Genomic DNA, 17,210 nt, shown 5'->3' on the forward strand with positions numbered 1-17,210 from the left:
AAAATGTACATAATAATAATAATCAAAAGACCAAACGATTTTTGATTCAACTGACTTTTTACAAGAATAATCTATGAATAAAGACTTGATCAGTTCATATCTAAATTTATTTAGCATTTTGCCTAAATTTTTCCTTTTGTGTTTTCATCGGCTTCTTTGTGCTTGTCGTTAACAATAGAATAAAATAATAATTCATTTGTACAATGTAGACTAAGAAGTGTTATTTTGTAAACATACATTATACACTAGTAATGATATATGAAGGAATACTCCTAGAGCAACCAAAGTTTCAATTACGTACAATCATCATAGTCCTTGATATGAACCCTAAACCGAAATTTAACTTGCGGAAGAAGCAAAGCATTTCCAACATTAGGAGGCATTCGGCCTCACCACACCGGCGACAAATGCAATTAGAGAAGAAAACTAACCAGGTCTGGGCTCAACATGACTTCCAGGAACCTGAATTTTAAGAAAACATATATAAAAGCTGCGCTCAAGAAGCAGCGTTACTGGTTTTCAAATGAAAGAGTGGGTTGGGAATCATCTTGTTCATCTCCAGTATTAGTGACGGCAGCCTGGGCAGCTAATCTACTCTCGGCCTCCTCCCGAGCCACGGTAGATAAGGCGGCAGAAATGAGTCCTTCTGATGAAGCTTGTGAAGTAATATTACTGATGAGAAGAGCAAGAGAACGATCATCTAAGCGTCCTGTCACTAGTTTTAACTGATTACGAATCGTTTCTATGCGTACATGCTCAAGCCTGTGTTCTGGTGTATGCTGTTGATTGAAGCGACCTGGAAGCTTGGACCTTGTATTATAACAATGGCTGCAAAGGTCGAATCCCATTTTCTCGGTACAGTCTATGCATTGGTATCTATCGCCAATGATTGGATACATCTGCAAACCAAAACCAAGATGTTGAGATTCTCAGATAACATCAAACTGATTAGCAATAGATGTCACTCAACGACCTTTAACACTAACGTAGAGCACAAACATGACCTAAAATCAAAGGATGCAAACACAACAGGCAGTGAAGTGGTATCATCTACAATGAAGTCTGGCAAAGGCGTAGCAAATGTTTAAGCATCATGAATCCAACAAACATGCACAATTTTCATATACTTTCAGAAATATTGGACCTATACTTTGTGTATATACTAGGGCTTACCAAGAACAAAGTGGCATATATAGTTTCTGGTCCTGATCATTGGAGTATATACTGTCGCAATGTCAAAGTTAAAGTCTACAGTGGGAATATTTTGCCCACACATGTTTTAGGCTTTCGGCATGTATCAACATCTAGTCCAAAATACTAAATTATTGCTAAAATATTCACAGTTCATCTCCTCAAACCCTTGAAAGTTGTCGCCAAAGATAATTCTTTAGAGTAATGATCATGCACGGATGCCATGTCACCAAAATCACAGCATCAATTTGCAGGTAAAGGAAAGGTGTCAGAAATTTACCCCACAAGAATCACAACCACATCCTGGGTGAATCTTTGAGTTAGGGTCAGACCACCATGATAACTTCTCTCCTTTGTTACCATCTTTTGTTGTACCTGCGAGTACACACGAACAATATCACTGCCAAAATATAAGATATGCAAGATTCACATCATAGCAGTAAATCAGCACGGCATGTAAGCTCAACCTTAGGCTATACATCAGCAACATCATACAAGGTACAATTTGTGTGTAGAATGGATAAACATTCTATGGTTCATACTAGGGCAAAGGAGAGAAAAAGGCATTAGTTTCTGCGGTATTTGATAATTACAAGCCTTGATTAAGCAAGTTTGAAGCCCTTACTGTATCATTGCTTGTTGGTTCAAAGGAATTCTGACTCATCAGGCAAGAAGCTTTTCTAAATCATACTTAGTTGTTTTCAATTTAGCTTCAGTGAAAAGATTGAGGATAACCATTCAAGAAACAAAGCAACCTACGTAAATTAGGAAATACTATTAAATTGGGTAGCAAATGAGTTTTGGAAAGGTTATTCATACGGCTATATATTTTTTGCATTTCTTGATGCAATTCCAACCCTAGGATGCCTAAGTAATACTGGGAAATCATATAATCTCTCCTTCATCTATTTTCTAACCATGCATAACCAATGAGTGAATCGATATCAACACACTTAACACCAAGATAGACCGAACATACAGGCAGCTGGGTTCTCATGCTTGAGATCTGCTTGTTTAAACTGCACAGCATCTCTTCTCAGGGCATATTCTTTAGGAAATTGCTCCTCCAGAAAGCGGCCAAGCTCCAAACAAACTTTTGGAAATCCTGACGGGTGACAACTTTGACAAACTTTACATGTAAGCATCTGTTCATCCGGATTGACAATACAACTTTCACAATATACTGTATTATGAAAAAAAAATGAATATTAGAATAATAGCACACCAATATGGGACTGAAACCTGATAGCATATCGTTCAATAACTTGAGCATTCATACCATGGCCACAATTAAGAACCACAGGATGAAACAATAGTTGCTCGCATGCGGCACATAGCACATCAGCAACTGAAAATCGGATCCGACTCCCACAATCCATATTTAACAGGGAATTATTTTCTTCGTCAGCAACATTCCCAATTCCCTCACAAACACCACAATGGGCTTCCTTAGGAACATCTGTACTATTCTCAATACGTGGGCTGGACTCAATTTTCTTCACATTTTCACAACATCTTCTGCAAGCAGAATTGGCCAGAACATTGGAGCATTGATTAGCTTCAGAGCTGCTTGAATGTGTATCAAACTGCGGTGAGAAGAAGCCAAGTTTCTTCTCTTCCTCTGCGACATGCACATGGCAACAATAAAAGCAATCAGAATGATACAAAAACTGACCAGAGCAAAATCAAATCTATATAATAACTTTCAACAACCAACTACAGAAGAAATCCCTCAAGCAGTGACATGATATTTATGAATGCTAAATGCTAACTAACAGGATAAGAGCAAGCTACGAACTGAGACATGTTTTTTATTTGCAAGCAATGCTTTTATACCGACCACAGACAGAAATACAATCACTAATCACAACAGATAGGTTTCGATATGAATAACTGTCATCACTAATGAAACTAACACAAACAACAAGATAATATTCAGTTTACTCAAAGATAAAAATACAAAAGCGAGCATATATACCGAGAATTTGCAATTCCCTTCTCCTATAGGCAACAGGATACTTCTTGAGCAGCAAAAAATGAAGCATTTGACAGATCGTCGGAAAGTGATTATACGGATGCCTACAAAGCGGACAATAAGATTGGCGCTCACTGCTCATTGATCTATGCACACACCAGAAACACGAAATGTGCCCACAAGCTGCAGGCCCCACAACAAAAACCGATAATTTCTAATTAACATTAATAAGACAATAATTACAACAAAATATCTAATCAAATAATCAAAACTATGTGGATGTAATTAAAGCCAAACAGACTTACAGAGCACTATAGGTTTGTGCAGAAGATCCCTGCCCCATTGGAAACAAAAACGCCCAGCATTAGCTAAGATTCTACAAGTTTCTCAATCGCAATTCGGGAGACGAATTGATTGGAAATCGGAGACAGTGGATTCGGGAAACTTACAGGCAAACGCAGCAGAGGAAGGAGTCGGAGATTTCCTCCTCCGGTTGAACGCCGCCGTCCGCGATTTCCATCATTCGGTGATCGGATTCGTCCATTGGAAGCAGTACAGAGATTTTGGGGATAGCTGGACCTAGAGTTATACAGAGAGAGTGATGAGGGTTTGCATACACAGATTTTTATGAGCTGCTTATATCTGCTGAACGTCACATCGAAGACGCATATTCAAGCGATGGCTAATTGATTGCCCACGGAATGCCGGCTATACTTTTATATTTTCAATGGCGTTGGACAGGGGTTGGGATGTAAATTCCGTTTTGTAATTTAAACACGGGGTTGTGATGGTTGGATCTTGATCGTTGAATCCTTAACCAATAACCTAACGCCAACAAGTTTCAAGATATTTAATCCTCTGAACCATACTAAAAAAAAATCACAATCGATGACGAATGAAGCATTTTCGCTTACTATCTTATTTTTAAATGAATTTGAATTTCAAGATTTGTGTAATTAATAGATTATATTAAATATTAATAGCTATTTGATAAGTATTTTTAAATGACTGAAAACGTTTTTATAAAAAATCCTTTTAGGTTTTGAAAGCAATTGAAATGCCTACTACAAAAAGCACTATTTATGTATTTCTTTAAAAAAGAAATGTTTTTTTAAAATTAACTTGCATTTTTACTACTAATTGATTTCATAAACATTTTTTCTAAAAACACTTTTAATCATTCGAAAAGACAACGTGCCCAAATTAACAGATAAGAGCTAAACCCATCGATAGTAAAAAACGTACTCCTACATTATTTGTCAAGGTTTAATTAGGATCATCTAATTACCATATAATATTATTACTTGGAAAACCCTGGTATATCTATTTACTACAAATGCTACACTTCAAACACTGCACATTCAACTCTACATATCTGCGACTCTGAGTCAGTCTCCCCTCCAGATTTCTGCACAGAAGCCTCTCCGAGGATTTTAAGCTTCGATTCACTTCCATAACTTGACGGTGGTGTCGTGGCTTGCCGACGCAACCATTCCAGTGTCAGGTGACTGCGCCAGAGCCGAGATTATATTCTCGTGTGCCGCAATTGTCATGCTCTTGTTCTCAGCCATGTTCCACAGCTCCAAAGACTAGCTCACAAGCATGAAAGCGGATATTAGCATTAATCGTGGGTTACCATTGTCAATGCAGTTACTACGAATATCATCTTAAGCTACTTTTTTTCGTTTATGAATGAAGCTATTGCTAGAAGAGGTTAAAAATTTACCGAGATTCCTCCGATGACCAAGAGAGTTGAATAACTTGGGTGAAAAACACACGAATGAAACTGGTTGCCGTTAGAGCCGAGCTCCTGAATACAATCTCCCGAAACTAACGACCAAATCTTCACCAAGTTCTGACTGACAGAAGCCAGATAATCTCCATTTGCATTCCAACAAATGAAGTTTACAACGTCAGAGTGCCCCTGCGATTGAGGACGATGATTTAAACATATAACTAATTATACCTAATGACTTGTTCCTAAAGCAACAGATTAGCATTAATCAGGTCCTCAGTTATTCAATCCCATATTTATAGACATGGTACCTGGAACGAGTGCATTTGTCTGTCAGTTTCGACATCAAAGATGGAAACTAATTTATCTGAGGCTGCTGCCAGTAGTTGTCCAGTTTTTGGCTGAAACCTCACTTGTGCAGTACCTCCCTGCCCCAAATGATGAAGATAATTTTCAAGTGAGTATAGCTTTCGTACAAATCACAAAACGCTTAACTTGGAAGAAAATAACAGAAGATTACAAACCTTCGAACTACGAGTACAAGAGAATGGGTTGATATTCCAGTACCGAATTTCATTGTCATGATCACAGAAACAAAATAAATCAGTCTTCTTTGGGTGGAAGTCAAGGGACATAATAGGTGAGTTGTGCCCCGTATATGCTTGTAAACAATAGTTTGGCTGCCACAATAAGATTAATAAGTCAACAACACTAGTACAATGAAAGTGCACTCACAAACTATGTAGCCTGTAAAACAAGGTTTCTCACGACTAAAGTTACAAAAGAATAAAAAGAATCTTGAAATTATTAATGTATTGAGGTACCCTGTACACCCCTGTTGCATCAGCCCAGACCATACATAGAAGAGAGTAAAGACAATTACATTGGCTGCATCCCACAATCGTACAGATTTGTCAAAAGAAGCTGTTGCCAGTTGAGATGAATTTGGTCTAAACCGAACATCTGTGATAACTAACTTGTGTTCTTCGGGAGTACTCTCAGTCTGCAGAGTATCCATGTTCCAGAGGACAACCTGGTCCAAATGACAAATGTTAATTATTCTCATTCCTTCAAGCTCCAATCTCAATCGTACCTTTTCAGTACACGCATATAAATCATTAAAACACGTGCGAACAGCCATTTTGACCTTGATGGAAACTAGTAAGAACTGTCAAATCCAGTACATATATTTTTCATGTGAGCGAGCGTGTGTGGGCAAAAACACACGTGGAACAGACTTTTTGACCTTGATAGAAACTAGAAAGAACTGTCAAATCCAGTAGATATATTTTTCACGTGAGCAAGCATGTGCGCGCAAGCGCGTACACACATTCTGATAATGTGCCAAATATCATATATCATTTGCATGTCTTATTATACAATGTACATACCTTTTTGTCATGTCCTGCACTTGCCAGCAACTTCCCATCCGAAGAAAAGTGACAGCAAGTAACTTTGCTGTTTCTGGTCCGTATGCAGCCAACTTCACCAAAAGTAAAACCTGAATGGGATAATGCGGCCACAGCTTAGGTAGAGTGAAGAAACTTGACCAACTCCCTGAATACAATGTGTAAACCTCAAGTTACCTTTAGAGGAATCTTTATGGTGCTGTTTAGGACTCTTCTTTAATGTCCCATACAGATCCCTCCCGTCTCCCCCATCATTTGACAAAAACGATTCCACATTATCTTCTAGCGAACCAACGTCTCCAAATCGGTCAATGTCATCCTGCACAGAAAATGATGCTATTAGAAGAAGAGTCGCTCTGGCTTTTCCACTTTCTCCGTTTCAGCATCCATGAGATATCAATATAATTTGATACTCAAAACACATTGATGATAAGTGATTCCTCAACAATCGAACCAAGCTTTTGGCAAAGTTTACTGACAACATTAAGCTTTTGGGAAACCTTGATAAACTTATAATTAGAATGGCAGCTCAAGTACTCTTCACATCTAAATTTAAAGTCAGTATACCAGTAAATTGGAAGACGAAGGAAGTCCTGTTCCTTCTGGATACATCATCAAGCTTTTTGGCATGCTGTTAACATGCTGCATACTATTTGCTGTGTTAATTCCATCACCAGGCGTGTGAGTTGATGCTGGCGAACTAGGTGAAGGGCCAACAGTGTTTCCTGTGCCAGTGCTGTTGGCAGGTCCGGAGGAAGAGTGTTGTTTCCTTTTTCTGTTATTCTGCAGGAAAAACATCAACAAATGTTGATCAGCTTATCCAAAGCAGTAGTTCATCAGGCCCTAATTCAAAAGGCGTAAGATTGTAGAAGGAATCATATCATTGTTGTCCAAAATTTGGTTCTCTGAAGTATCTAATGTTTCATAATTAACTCGTAAATATGACAAAAAAAAAGTGCCCTTGCCCAAGATTGGATCCCTAACCAAGGACATACAGAAAGAGTACAAAGTTTAAGTTAGCACAACTATGCACAACCTGTTGCAGTTGCTGCTGTGGCAATTGTTCATGTTGTTGAGAGGAAGGGTGCTGCATCTGAGCCATTTTTATCTGTTGAACACCAACAAAGCCTCAGAAAACGAAAATCAAAACCTTTCAAAAGATGTAAGTTTATGGAAACAGAAAATATCTATGGACAAACTCAGAAATCACATGAAACGATGACTGATCAAACCAGGGAAACTCATTAAAAGCCGAAAGGACAAATTAGCAGAAAATGGAGAAGGAGCATTAACGATAATAGATTTACCAGCATCCTAAACTATAGAAACCCAGCATTCACAAATGGATCATGTACACTCTTTGTCTTTCAAGGTTTAAAATGAAAGGGAAAAAACAAAAAGGAGTGATTATCATACAATTCCCTACTTTAAGCCCCTGAAGTTTGATTTGGGCAAGCATAACATGCATGTAGAATACTTAAGTTCTTAATCACTGTAGAACAAAAACGCCACATGCTAAAATTAGAAAGGTAAAGATTAGCATATTTATGAAAAACAGTGTAATAACAAATTTTCAACTCTTTCTGTCTAAGTGTGTGCCTACCATGAATCCTAATCCTCATCAGATACATGAGAAAGGTTACCTTTGGTGAACTTGATAAAACTGGAGAGGACATAGATCCATCATTTCTGGTAGATTGACCATCTTTTGCATTCAAGTTACCCCTAGGCAGTCCAGAAAATCTGCGAGGATCCATATCTCCGTAATTTGTGGAATTACGAAGGTTATTTTGTGCCTGAGCTTGTGCCAAAACTTGCTGTTGTTGAGATGCCAAAAGGAGCTGATTTTGGGTCTGAAGATTTGGCTTCTGCATTTGTACACCCAAATTTGGTCGTAATTGGTCGATTCCCTGTATTATGGAGTAGTTTTGCAACTAAGAGTTAAATCCACACTTGATAGAAAAAACAACCAAGAAGAGAAAGCCATATATTACTTACAGTTAGAGGCCAACCCTTCAAGGGAAGACCTGTAATACCTTGATTCAATCCTGAAGGAAGAAAGGAAGCATTCATATGTGAAATGTCTGAGCATATAGATCATATTTAACTGTAGGGCCGTATCTGACAATGATAAGGTCAAGTGTTGTCACCTGCACTGCTCAGTCCAGATTTTGACTGTAAAATTGCTTGTCCATAAATTGATGAAGGATCCATAGGCAAACTTTTCTGAGGTGTACCTAAGCTAACTTCGGTTTTGATGTCCTACAATCTCCACAAGTTGACATACTAATTGCTCAGTATGCTAGAAAAGAAGAGGCAAAGAAACTAATAAATTTGAACAAAGAAACGCATGAATAGTAAAAGTAATAGTCTGAGACTCTGAGTAGTTACAGTGGTTAAAGGAGTTCGGGCTTGAATTTGCTGAAAACCAGCAGGCATGTTCCCAGAATTGCCTTGTACCAACTGGCTGAATCAACGAGAACTAAACAGATGAATGACCCATTCTAGCCAGGAAAGAAATGATAAAAAATAAAGCTCAAATACATGCAAAAACTAAGGAGAAGGTACCCTTGTGGATTTGCAGCTGATTTGAGCAGGGCCATTCTACTGGCATCAATGAGCGTTGGGGATGCCTCTGAATCCATCGGGTGAGGGTGTTTCATACGATCTTCATACATTTTCATGGCTAGCACACTGGCTGACGGTTGCCCCATGACTCCCTCAGAATTTATAGCATTTATAGCACCACCAAGGGCAGGATGATTAGGATCCCTGCGCTGTAACTGGGCACTGCGCTGCTGCAATAGCTGCAGCTGCTGCATTTGTAGCTGTTGTTGCTCCCTTGCCTTAACTTGCTGTGCCATCATTTCATGAAGGCATATTCAGAAAGAAATACATTTCTTCTTTTCCTGAAAAGATATTTCTAAAATGACAAAATCTAAATACGACGCAAAATAAAGGAACCTCAATGTAAGCTGCAGCAGCCTCCGAATGCTTCTCATTTGTCCTTGCAATGAATATGTCCCAAAAGACAGACCACCATTCAAAGAGGAATCCTCCTGGTGCATCAATTGCTGCATATTCAAATCTAAAACAGGTTTACTCTCCAGAAGTTCTCAACACATATACTGACACTATTCGCAACAAAATCTTAAAAAAAAAAAAAAAAAAAAAAAAGAACTTACATACTATCAAAATATGTCATCCCAGTGAACGATTTGGGCATAAACAATGATACAAAATGTTGTTGTGCAAATGCATACTAAGCAGAATCTTCTAAAACATAATCAGCAAGTGCATTGCGAATGAATTAAAAGTTGGCAACATTACCTACTGGATCCGTAGCAACCTTCCCTTCCGTCATAAACGCATTTGCAGAAGCAAGCAATTTTCTTTTCAACAAATAATCATGAATATAAACATCAAGCCTGAAGCATACAACAAAATCAACAATTGGGTAAATATCGAACCAATGATCAACATATGGCAGTAAAACGAAAGCAACAACACCCAACAAAAAGAAAATACCAATATAGAAAAAAAATTACATGCAGATTGAAAGCAAAAATGATGAATGCAAATACTTACATCTTATCGGCTTCCCAATTACTCTGCGCCATGTTTTACCTTTATTAAGTAGGTGCAAACAAAGAAATCACCAGCAAAATCACTGCTTTGTCTGCAATTATACATCACCCATAGCTTCAGATCCCCTCATAAAGTAAATTCAATTAAATTTAAATTTAAATGGCAAAAAAAAAAAAAAAAAGGAATTCAACCGTTACTATGAGTATTTCACCATCATTAGCTCAATTATCATCTATATGAATTACATTGAACTTTTTTAAGTAACTAAAACAAAATCATATAATGCACAACTCCATGAATTTTCTCCCTCCATTGTCCTGGATTTCCCGAGCAACCAAACAGAGCAAAAACTCAAAAACCAAAAAAAAAAAAAATCACAGAATTCCTACAGCGCCATTCAGCTAAAAACCATACCAGTGAACCAACCGATCAAATCCTACAGCACCATTCCGCGAGATCTCCACCTCATAAACCCTAACGCGAACTGAATCAACCAAAACTGAAAAACAAAACCACAAAAAAAATTCAGCTGAGTTCAGTCTAAGACCATTTCAAAAAATCCTCCAAACAAATTGGAATTTCGCACAGCGTGAGTGATCTGAGACCTTACGCGCTCAATCGAGTTCAAACGGTGTGAAAAATTTTCCCGATAAAATAATGCACTCTTGTTCTCAGAGTGTAACAGTGAAAGAGAAAAGAGGAGAAGGAATCGCCGAACGAAGATATTAACAGAGGAAGGTTTTTAGGTTCGGAGCCGCATCTCAGGCTCGGTATAGAGTTTGCGTAAGTTTGTCGTGTGAGGGATGTGAGGTTCGGTATTTGGTTCGGACTTCGGTGTTAAAGTGATGTATGGTTTAGTGCGTTTCCACATCGGCCTTTTTGGGATTGGTCGATTGTGGGACCCACTCATTAATGAATAATACGCGTAACAATTTTTCCTTAAAAATATCCAAGTACAGATCATCTTCTTCTGTTCTTAAAAAACTAAGTTTAAAGATCAAATGATCTGAACGGTTGAAATTTGATTCAATGGTTACAAATATGAGGTTTTTCTAAAACTTATAATAATTGTACCTGTTGAATCAAATTTTAGCGGTTCGGATTATTTGATCCTTAAGCTCAATCTTTTTAGATCCGGAAATGATTTGTACTAAAAAATATCCATTGATCCTTTGTGCCACACATCCATTCATCTTCTATTTTTTTCTTCTTTTTTTTCATTCATCCTTTGTTTGATGATTGATCATATGGATCTCACCTTAATATCTAAGATTAAGAATATAAGCTCAATTAATTTGATCAACAATGTGATTAAGTGGTGGTTGAATGTAACTTTGATGAACAAGACTCTATAACAACATAGGTTTAGTGGAAGTGTTTGGTCGATGGTTAATGAATTATGGTTGGGCGACAAGTTTTATTAGGCTGTCTGGTTGTGGTTCATTTTATTCAAAAGCTGAATGACTTTAGATATTTAAAAAGAAAAATCTTGTAGACTATTTGACATTTAAATAGCGTGGCTTAATTTTATTATGTTGCGGTTTTTTGTTTTGAAATTAGGAACGAATCTGTTGTAGTAATTTGTGATGTGAGTAGCGTGTGTAATTTGAGATATAAACAGACAGTTGTGCCCAACCATTATGGGGAACATTCTTTTTAAACGATTGCGCATTGCATTAAAAAAAATTTAAGAAAGAGAGGACCAACTAGTATGGGTACCAAGAAAACTCGCAGAGACATTTCAGTCTCCTCTAACTACTATTGTGCGATTCTCCTTCATGCATTGCATTAATACCTTGATAAGAAACTGCCTACCATTACATAACAAAACATGACATAGTTTCAAATAAAAACAAATAAATAAAAAGTGAAATTTGTAAAAAAGAATTAAAATTTAAAATTTAAAAAAAAAAAGCATAAGCTAAAAACACCAATAGAAATTAGCTTATTGTCAACTTAGACCCCAAACCGTGGACTTTCGGATAAATTTTGGGCTTAAATTGAAGGTTTATTGCTAAATACTCAACAAATTAGTTGATGACTAGTTTTTCAACAAAAAGGAAAATGACAGTGTAAGGAGCTTGTAGCTTAGTTATGAGCAATCTTATTTGAATTTGAGAAAAAACATTTCAGTTTATTCCGAACACAAGTAGGTACACTATAGAGTCAGAGTGAAAGGACCTTGAATATATATTATCTCCACATGTACTAGGACACATAATGTATTAACTTGTGTTTCGAGTACATAAAAAATTTGTCGCATATGAGGTTTCGGTCTTCTCTCTCCCGTTACCACTTCTATAAAACATGTAAAAGAAAGTGACAATACCTCACCTAAAAAATGGTTGAAGGCCAATAACATCAGCATTAATTATTAGGAAAACTAATGAAAATGACTTAAAAACTTTGAGTTTTAACGATAAGGACAAAATAAAGGGTAAAGTGAATAGTACCAGGATTGACTTTTTAGTGTAAAAATGTGGTTTTTCATTAAAGTGAACAGTACCAGAAACTTTTCGTTAAAATTCCCTTAATTATTTGAGTAAATGCTTTTTTTTTTCCTTTAATGAAGATGAAAAAAAAAGACATTCAAGAAAAATAAAAGGTAATTTATTTATTTAGAATGTTGATATTCTCCCCCTTTTCACCCACTCTAAATTAAATTTTCCATTACCCAATTTAACCTCCTTCAAAATAACTTTTAAAAACCTAAACAAACATAAAAAAATAAAAATAAACAACAAATGTATGACAAAATAGAAAAAGAAAAAACTAATACGTAGACCGAATTTCGACTGCTACTCCCTCCAACAAGCCACCTCACCGGCGACGACCCATTCTCTTTCACCACCAGCCAACCCTCCTCTACCCCCCTCTTTATTTTCTATCTTCTCAAACTAATGATCAAATATTAAGATTGTTGATGCACAAAATCAGTGAAAACTTTGGATCAACGTAAAGTGTCAAGTTTGTGACCTTCGCTTAGTTGCTCCGGTCACCTAGGGATGATGACGGGTAAAGAGGTACAGATGGGGAAGCAAACACATGATGTACGTGGTTCGCCCTAAGTCTGGCTATGTCTATGGAGCAGAGGAGTTCTCATTAATAGTGAAGGGTTTACACAAATACATGGATTTAAGCATATTATCATTGGGTTATAATGACTAGTTTAAGTACAATAATGACATTAGCCATTAATTGTAGGAGAATGGTCTCTTTTATAGTTGAGGAGAGTCTTTAGCTTTTGTCTGTGGTCGATGTGGGACTCGATGAGTTTTATTCTGATATTGACATGTATCGTGCTGTGATTGACCTCTTGGTTGGAGGGAAACTCTTATGCTTCGGCAGGGGTGCCTCAACATGAACCCCTCAGTGAGTCCTTGAAGGTATGACGTTGATTGGGGTTTGGTAGTTTCGAGATTGGTCAAATATGGTACAAACAGTGCTCCCCTAAGTTCCCGAGTGAGGAAAGCTTTTCGATTTGGGACTTGACAAATCCAAGTTACTAAGTAACCACAAAACTTCTGAGTACCAAGGTGTAGTAGCATATATAGGAGTCCCCCAAATCTATGGACGAGGAGAATTGCCGAAAGAGGTGCCTTACTTATTGCCAATTTATCAAAATAGTGAAGCCTTATTTTTATATCACAGACATTCATATATGTCTTATCCGAAAAATATTTCAAACTAGTTTGAGCTTCACACATGCCCAAAATTTTCTTTTATGCTAGAAGCCCAACGTTTTTCCTTTTATGTTAGAAGCCCAAAATTCTTGTGCAGCCTGAAGCTATTGCTTTGTTTTGTGGGCCCAAGAAAAGGGGAGGCCCAGTGTCATTTTTCTTCTTCGTTTTTTTTGTTTCTGTTTTTGTTTAGTTGCCAAGCCTTTGAGCCCAGCGAAGAGTGGCCCAGCCTTTCAGCCTTTGTTTGAAACGGCCCGAGGCCTGGCCTAAGACCGGCTCAATATTTCTCCCCGATTTTTTTTGAAATCCGAACCCTAAGGTACCGTTTGGTACGTGGGACGAGACTGGACGGAATGGGATGAGCCGTTTCGTTCCACGTTTGGTGCGCCTAAAAACTGTGGAACGGGTTGTCCCATGGGACGAAATTTGGCTGATTTTTCATTGCACCTCTTCCCCCTGGAACGACCCGTTCCACATCTGTGGAACACAAATTTATGACAAAATTTCTCCTTATCTTTTTCAATATTTACATCATCTATTCCATCCCATCCTGTTTCGTCCAGTCCCGTCCCATTCCGTCCCGTCCCGTCTGCGTACCTAATTGCACAGCAACCTGTCCCGTGCTCTCTTCCCAGCTTGTCCAACTTTTCCGCGCAGCTCCCCCTCTCCTCCTCCTAGCGTTCCTTCACTCTTCCTGATATATATATTGTTAACTATGATCAATATTATACAGTAAGGAAGACTAAGAATGTAACAGACTTAGAGAGAGAGAGAGAGAGAAAGAACTTAGAGAGAAGATGAATATCTCTGATATATTTCTTAACTTCCAAGTAATACAGTGTTGAGGTATTTATAGTCTTACACTTACACAGCTAACTTCCTTAACTAACTTCTTCTCTAATCTAATTACAAGTGGCAACATCTTATACACCAATATCTCTATTCTATCATCCCCCCGCAAACACATGATTCGATGCTCGAAGCATGAGGTTGGTACAGTGAGTACGAAACAGAGGAGAACTCAACCCTTTAGTCAAAATATCAGCAAATTGCTCTTTAGAGGACACAAACTGAACAGAAAGTTGTTTTTTGGCAACGCGTTCTCGCACAAAATGAACATCAACCTCTATGTGCTTAGTACGTTGATGTTGAACCGGATTAAAAGCCAAAGCAATGGTGGACAAATTATCACAAAATAAAACCGGAGGTGATGTAAGAGGAACCTGCAGAAAGACTAACAGTTGCTGAATCCAGTCTAATTCAGCGGAAGTAGAGGACAAGACTCGATATTCAGCCTCTGTGGATGAGCGAGAAACTGTCAATTGTTTCTTTGAAGACCAGGATATAGGATTGTTTCCTAAAAACACAGCCATGCCAGTGGTAGAACGCCTATCATTAGGGTCACCTGCCCAATCAGCATCACTAAAGGCTTTTAATTGCAGTGGTCCTTGTGAATAAGTGAGGCCATGATGAATGGTACCCTTTAAGTACCTCAAAATGCGTTTGACAGCAGTGAAATGAGCAATCATAGGCTGTTGCATGAATTGACATACTTGATGGACAGAAAATGCTATATCTGGCCTTGTAAAGGTGAGGTACTGCAATGCACCGACTACACTCCTGTACAACGTTGGATTGGTATAAGGAGCACCATCATCTTTGAGAAGCCGGTTATAGGGCAAACAGGGAGTCTCACATGACTTGGACTCAAGCATCTCAGTTTTAGTAAGGAGATCCAAAATATATTTGGATTGAGACAAACATAAGCCATATGCAGTGCGAGAGATTTGAATGCTCAGAAAGAAATGCAGATCCCCCAGATCCTTGATATCAAATTCCTTGGTTAAAGCACTAATAACCTGTTGCATAGCTGCATCTGCATTCCCTGTGATAATAATATCGTCCACATAAAGCAGCAAGATGACAATACCAGAGTCAACTGTCTTGACAAACAGAGAGGAGTCAGAATAAGTGTGTTGAAAACCCAAAAGAGGCAAGAACTTGGTAAATCGGTCATTCCAAGCTCGAGGGGCTTGCTTAAGTCCATATAGGGACTTGTGCAACTTGCAAACAAGGTGAGAAGTAGTGACATCATCAAAACCAGGAGGCTGGGTCATATACACCTCTTCATCCAAAATGCCATGTAAAAAGGCATTCTTGACATCTAGTTGCCTAAGGGGCCAATGAAATTGAGCTGCCAAAGCCAATACTAGGCGAACCGTGGTAGGTTTAACCACAGGACTGAAGGTTTCCCCATAATCAAGACCCGGTTCTTGACTAAACCCTTTAGCAACAAGCCGAGCTTTATGGCGAGCAATAGTGCCATCAGAATGTTTCTTGATCTTGAATATCCATTTGCAACCGACCAAGTTCTTTGTAGAAGGTAATACCACCAAACTCCAAGTACCTTGTTTATGTAAAGCACTGATCTCCTCTTGCATAGCTTTCAACCAAGTAGGATCCTTCATTGCTGTTTTATAAGAAGTTGGTTCAATAAGGGACAAATCAGTGCAGTCAGACTCCTGAATAGTAGCTAATAAAGCTTTGGTCTTGATAATACCACTTTTGCTCCGAGTTTGCATAGGATGCAAATTGAGGGGTGGAACCTCCAACACCACTTGCAAAGTATCAGGACCAAAGGACACTGCTGGAGAAGCATCAGAACCAGGGACAAGTGCCACAGGGACATGGACTAGAGAATGAGAAGTGGAAGAACCAGTAATGGATGGAACAGATAGGGGTGAAGAAGGAATATGAGAGATGGATATGGGAGAAGGAACAGGTGAGGATGAGGAGGCAGGATTGGTATGAGATGATGGTGATCGAAATGATGAATGAGACATAGGTAACACAACATTGTCATTAGAAATCACAGGTGCGGGAAGTGTGAAAGTAGGAACTGAAGAAGAGTTATATGAGTTTGTAGAGTGGACCAACAAAGTTGTGTAAGGAAATTGATCCTCATCAAACACAACATGTCTCGAAATATAAACTCGCTGTTTAGAAACCTCATAACATATATACCCTTTATATTTGGTAGCATAACCCAGAAAAATACACTTGGTGGTCTTGGCTTGTAATTTAGTAGAATTATAAGGCTTTAACAAAGGATAACATGCACACCCGAAAATTCGGAGATGAGAGATAACAGGAAGATGACCAAACAAAAGTTCAAAAGGAGATTTATGTCCTAGCACAGAAGAGGGCATTCGATTAATGAGGTAGACAGCTGTTTGACAAGCATACGACCAAAAACTAGCAGGTAACCTAGCTGTTTGTAATAGGGTCACAGTAGTTTCAATAACATGCCTATGCTTTCGCTCGGCTAGACCATTTTGCTCGGGTGTATGTGGGCAAGAAAGTTGATGAGTAATTCCCTTATCAAGAAGAAAGGACTGAAAAGCCTTACTAACATACTCACCCCCTCCATCACTCTGTAAGGTTTGAATAGCAGTTGAAAACTGAGTAAGAACAAATGAATAAAATGCAACAAAAGTAGCAAATACATCAGATTTGTTGATCAAAGGAAACAGCCAACAATGTCTTGTATATTCATCGATAAAGGTCACATAATATCTGTAACCATCAATGGAAATAGAATGAGCTGGACCCCAAAGATCACTATGAATAAC

General features: G+C 38.2%; 2 protein-coding genes across 4 annotated transcripts; both read right to left on the reverse strand.

Annotated features, from left to right (window-relative positions):
* Nucleotides 1–218: 218 nt before the first annotated feature.
* Nucleotides 219–3,947, reverse strand: LOC103445407 (E3 ubiquitin-protein ligase PRT1-like). The gene is made up of 7 exons (XM_008384414.4): nt 3,616–3,947; nt 3,472–3,500; nt 3,170–3,349; nt 2,471–2,812; nt 2,171–2,374; nt 1,472–1,566; nt 219–899 (listed from the first exon to the last, which is right to left on the reverse strand). The coding sequence occupies exons 1-7, from the start codon at nt 3,708–3,710 to the stop codon at nt 510–512; spliced, it is 1,335 nt and encodes a 444-aa protein (XP_008382636.3). The 5' UTR covers nt 3,711–3,947; the 3' UTR covers nt 219–509.
* Nucleotides 3,948–4,396: 449 nt separating this feature from the next.
* On the reverse strand, nt 4,397–10,637 carry LOC103445406 (transcriptional corepressor LEUNIG_HOMOLOG-like). 3 transcript variants are annotated; one of them, XM_070805748.1, is made up of 19 exons: nt 10,504–10,637; nt 10,313–10,397; nt 9,899–9,989; nt 9,641–9,738; nt 9,275–9,384; nt 8,879–9,165; nt 8,702–8,777; nt 8,461–8,572; nt 8,309–8,358; nt 7,954–8,220; nt 7,347–7,418; nt 6,878–7,093; nt 6,488–6,629; nt 6,293–6,402; nt 5,785–5,934; nt 5,426–5,581; nt 5,213–5,329; nt 4,893–5,090; nt 4,397–4,755 (listed from the first exon to the last, which is right to left on the reverse strand). In XM_070805748.1, exons 3-19 carry the CDS (start codon nt 9,928–9,930, stop codon nt 4,612–4,614), a joined length of 2,337 nt encoding a protein of 778 aa, XP_070661849.1. In that variant the 5' UTR covers nt 9,931–9,989; nt 10,313–10,397; nt 10,504–10,637; the 3' UTR covers nt 4,397–4,611. The 3 variants fall into 3 exon arrangements, with proteins under 3 accessions (XP_070661849.1, XP_028965738.2, XP_028965739.2); XM_029109905.2 differs by having other exon boundaries at nt 10,509–10,620; XM_029109906.2 differs by having other exon boundaries at nt 9,275–9,398; nt 10,509–10,620.
* Nucleotides 10,638–17,210: the final 6,573 nt, after the last annotated feature.

The sequence above is a fragment of the Malus domestica genome, chromosome 10 (assembly GCF_042453785.1).
Source record: "Malus domestica chromosome 10, GDT2T_hap1".
Taxonomy (NCBI): Eukaryota; Viridiplantae; Streptophyta; class Magnoliopsida; order Rosales; family Rosaceae; genus Malus; species Malus domestica.